Raw genomic sequence first — 4,837 nt, 5'->3', positions numbered from 1 at the left:
GACCTACCCCTCCTAAATCCATGCTGACTGGGTCTGATACCCTGGCCATCCTGTAAATTCTTTGTGATGGCACTTAATATAAACTGTTCCATTATTTTGCCAGGTACCGAGGTCAGGCTGACTGGTCTATAAGTACCAGGATCTTTCTTTGCACCCTTTTTGTGAATGGGTATCACATTGGCCAGCTTCCAGTCATCCAGAACCTCACCAGTGAACGCGTCCTGATCTTTTGGCTAATAAAAGAATTGGGTCTCCACAAAGTCTATTCCATACCCCAGACACCCTGAACTTCTGAGCTTTGGGAGAAAATGACAGCTTCAAGGGGGATGTGGGGTAGGGGGTTTGGGACAGCTGCACCGTCCTGGTACCTCAGTGTCCTGGTTTAAGAGGAAGTGAGTTTTTTGGGGTGCTGTGGTCAAATCAATAGGTGGTCAGATTTGAATATTGGCACCTGGTGCGGCCACTGAGGACATGGATACACCTCTGAGAACACAGGGGGTTAAAAGCAGAGATCTCCCAGGAAAACTTTTTCTTGGGTTCCGGCGGTGAAACAGGTCAGACCTCCCCTGCCCGTCGGCCATGGGCTGGGCAGGGGAAGCCATGCAGCCAGGTGAGGTGAGCCAGGGCCCTGAGGATGGAAGGGTGGAGGAGCACCAAGAGGCATCGGGCAGCCACCCCAACCCCTTCCATCCACCCAGGAGAGGGAGAGAGAGAGAGACAGTGTCTGTGCTTGTGCCACCTTGAAATTTGATAGCACAGCCGGCCGAGAAGGAGAAGGGGGGGAGTAGCTAGAAGGTGCCCGGCAGGGCAGCGTGGGAGTTCTGGACAGGCAGAGCCTGAGATTTTTAACCCTTTTCTTGGATGATGGAAACCTTACAAATGCTGATCCTCCTGGAGTTGAATGAGAAGAGAAATAGAGATGAGATAAGAGAAAATGGGCCACGAGAGAAGTTGAGAAGAATCTTGGGTGAGAGAAGGTGATGGAGTGGCCTTTGGCTGGACTTTTCTTGTATAGCCATGGACAGAACCATTTTTTCCTGTGACACAGAGACTGCATTTGGAGGAAGGCAATGCCTTAGAGCCAAGAGAGTGCAGTGATGTTATGTGAAGGAGTGCGGGAACAGAGGCGACGGGTGAGGAGGGTGGTGTCCCCTGTCTTCAGTGAAGAAAAAGATCTCTGTTCTCGACACCACTTGGCCCTAGGGGATGAATTTGGGGGGGACTGATGTCCTGAAAGTGAGAGACTGTTGCTTTTATGGAACTGGGCAAAGCATCCTTAAAAAGAGAACCCTAGAAGCAGCCCTGGTCCATGCACAGTAGTGAGAGCACTGGGCATGGAAGGAAGATGTCACGATGGCAAATTATCTCCAGGCGGTGCCACGTGTGACATGGAAACACAAGAGGTTTCAACTGTGTTTCCAGGGGAAGCCTGTGGCACAAGAGGGACTCCTCTCTTCTTGATGAATTGAGAGTTGATTATCTGAAGTGTGGTGAGGGACTGAGAGTTGATTACCTGAGGGGTGCTAACTGAATTGAGAATCCAAGGTTTTGTCTTACTGTGATGTGTTGGAAATTGGGGGGATGTGGAGGAATATTTTTGGAAGGTTTTCATTCTGAGTTCTGTGTTTCTTTTACATATTGTAAGTTAATAAAGGTTTTTTTCCTTTATTCCTAAGCTGGAGCCTGCTTTGCACTATTTCTGGTCACATCTCAGTGTAGACACTAGGGAGAATGTATTTTCATGGGGGCACTGGCATTGCGCCAGCGTCAAACCATGACAGGGATCTCAAACTTTCTATTCTCTCTCTTATTGCTCACCCCTCAGGTCCCCAGTCCCACCGTCCCATGTTCCCCCAGGTTCCCCCCAGTCCCACTCCCCACTGCTCACTGAGTTGCAGTCACACCTCAGATACCACTTGGGGTCCCCTATCAGATGCCATCTGCGGAGAGAGACGAGGATCTGACTCCATGTTTCAGAAGGCTTGATTTATTATTTTATGATATATATTATATTAAAACTATACTAAAAGAATAGAAGAAAGGATTTCATCAGAAGGCTAGCTAAGAATAGAAAAAGAAGGAATGATAACAGAGATTTGTGTCTCGGACAGAGAGTCTGAGCCAGCTGATTGTGACTGGCCATTAATTAGGAACAACCACATGAGACCAATCACAGATGCACCTGTTGCATTCCACAGCAGCAGATAACCATTGTTTACATTTTGTTCCTGAGGCCTCTCGTCTTCTCAGGAGAAAGGATCCTAAGGAAAGGATTTTTCAGAAAATATCAAGGCTATAGCCCCCCCTCAACACTCCAATCCTGCTCCCGCTCTCCCACTGTCCCACATGCCCCAAGTTCCCCCAGTCCCTCTCCCAGGTGCTCTCTGCATGCTGTCACACCTCAGATACCAATTAAAGTCCCCTATCTGACGACATCCCTCTAGGCACCTTGAGCCTGCAGGTGATCTCTTGGAGGAGTGATTGGGAAGTCACCTGGGTGACTTCTCTCCCAGGGTGACTTCCCTGGCCTTGTTGGTGTGACAAGAGAACCTCTGGACCCCCCAAGAAGGGATCCCCCAACACCAGGAGATACCTGAGCCCGTGTTGGCATGATAGCTCAGAAATTCCATTTGACAGTTATCATTGCCACCACTTTTAATGAACAGATGGGACTGCCATTGGGCTAAGAAGGATTTATTGCTCAGATAAACATCAGTCTCAGAGGCCATGGGATTTTAGAGGAGCACGCAGTCAGCAATAGCACAAAGTAGTCACAAGTTCTTTGTTGCAAGACACTATACAACTTTCTAATCCAATGGACTGTTATTTTGCTTTTCTAACCTATTATCTTTACTCATTTCTAATGCACTGCAGATCTTTTTACCCCGTGGGCTTCTGACTCACGTGCACACCTTTGCTTCTATTATAACTCTTAAACTCTTCACTTACTCTATGCAGTCATTTTTATGTACTATAAAGCCTCCACCATCTTACCCAATACAGTGTCTTACTTGCTTCAGGCATATTCTTACTCACAACTTGAGAAACATAAATTTAGGATTTTTTTACCTGACACCTGTGTACTTTACTCTTACATCAATTCAAGCTCCTTTCAAGGCTGCAGATCAAATCCTCCTGAATGCGTGGAAGTTTCCAGCTTTCCATTTCCCACAGCCAGTAAACCCTGGGAGTGTTTCCTCTTTCAGTGATGCCTGGAGGGGATGGTTTTGAATTCAAAGGGTTCTTTTGAAAACATATTGGGCATTGCTCTGTAACAGACCTGATAGTTTTGTCCTACAGACACTGAGGATCTGAGGCCGTAGACCTGGGCCATCTCATGAATTCCCCAGAGTATTGATGCTTTTCTCCTTTACAAATTGGAGCATCAGTTCGGGAGGGTCTGACCTGGTTGTTGGGAGTTACCTCTCGCCCACCCACCCACCCACCCTCTTTATTGTGGGCTTTTAGATAAGCAGCCAATTTTCAATCTGCCCAACTCTATCCAGGCCTCACCTCTGGCAGTGAAATTCCTTGCTCAGGAATTAACACCAGGATGCTTTGTTGTGGAACCTCTCGTGTAGCTTTATTGCAAGTCTATTTCCCAGATGGATTTTTCAATCCCTAAGCTGATGTGCCCTGGACTGTAACACGCTCACTTCTTTGAAAAAGTTTTCTGAGAAAACTCATTTTTAGAACTCTCCAGGACCATAAAAGGTTTCCAGAAAGAGGAGGAGCCATGCAAATTATTGCTAGGAAAGATGCCGTTTCTGTACTAGGTGAGGGACACAGTATAATGAATATTCGCAATTGTGGTGGATAAAGACCCTGTGGCAAAGTCCGTCCTGAGCTGCAGGACCAGGAGAGATCTGCTGTGAGTCTGAGCCGATAAAGAACTCTGGCTTCCTGATACCTCCAGATCCATCTGGGACTTCACTCCGGTTGATTTTGGTATAGGGGCTGGGGGGACCCCTGGGGACACTTGAGGGGGGGACGGGACTGAGGGATTGGAATTGCGGACAGGGGGGGACACTGGGGGAGTCACAGGCCTGGGACTGGGGTAATGGGGGCTCTGGGGGAAAATGAGGGGGGACATGGGATGGTGGGAGTGGGATTGGGGTCATGGGGGGGCCTGAAAGACACTGTGGGGGCAGAGGGTGATGCCTGGATTTGGGTTGAGGTCCTGGGGTGACACCGAAGAGATTGGGGACAGGAGTGGGATTGGGGTATGGGGATGAGCCGAGGGAGACACTGAGGGGCTCAGGGAGTGACCCCAGGATTTGGGTTGGGATCCTGCTGGAGCTGAGGGGACTTGTAGCCATGGGAGTAGGATTCAGCTTATGGGGGTCCTGGAGGACATGGATTGGAATTGGGGTCTCTGGGGCTGGGGGGCATGGGGGAGGCACAAGTAACCCCAGGATTTGGGATCAGGGACCCCAGACATGCCCAGGAGTCTGCTGGCCAGGAGTGCCTCCCTTCCCTCTGGGCTGACCCCACTCCCCTCCCCAGTTCCTCACTGAGGAACCCTCCCTGTGCCTCCCCCATGTCCCTTCTTTGTCCTCCAGTGTCCCACCCTCGTCCCTGTGGCCTCTCCCTGCCATGGCCCCCCTGGCTCAGACCCTGGCACTGCTGGCAATGGCCATGGCCACCACAGCTGTTGATGTGATCCCCCTGGACATGGCCCCGGACTCCTTTGATGACCAGTACCAGGGCTGTGGCCCTGCCATGAAGGAGGCATTGCTGACCCTCAGCTGGTCCGAGTTTGAGCAGAACAAGAAGTTTGCCGAGGTTTGGGTAAAGGCTGCAGCCGAGTGGCAGAGCTAGGGGGCCCCCTGGCCCC

The 4,837-nt window shown here is 50.1% G+C and overlaps 1 protein-coding gene across 1 annotated transcript in view; it reads left to right on the top strand.

Moving 5' to 3' along the window:
- Window positions 1-4,596: 4,596 nt before the first annotated feature.
- The window catches only part of LOC102038204 (NAD(P)(+)--arginine ADP-ribosyltransferase 2-like), a 1,518-nt gene continuing 1,277 nt past the window's right edge, over window positions 4,597-4,837 (top strand). The window contains exon 1 of the mRNA XM_005430896.3: window positions 4,597-4,816. Coding sequence (XP_005430953.2) covers window positions 4,597-4,816 — 220 coding nt within the window. The remainder of the gene's footprint in view (window positions 4,817-4,837) is intronic.

The sequence above is a fragment of the Geospiza fortis genome, unplaced genomic scaffold (assembly GCF_000277835.1).
Source record: "Geospiza fortis unplaced genomic scaffold, GeoFor_1.0 scaffold466, whole genome shotgun sequence".
Taxonomy (NCBI): Eukaryota; Metazoa; Chordata; class Aves; order Passeriformes; family Thraupidae; genus Geospiza; species Geospiza fortis.
Note: the sequence above shows the minus strand (reverse complement) of the source record. Positions and strands in the feature narration are given on the sequence as shown.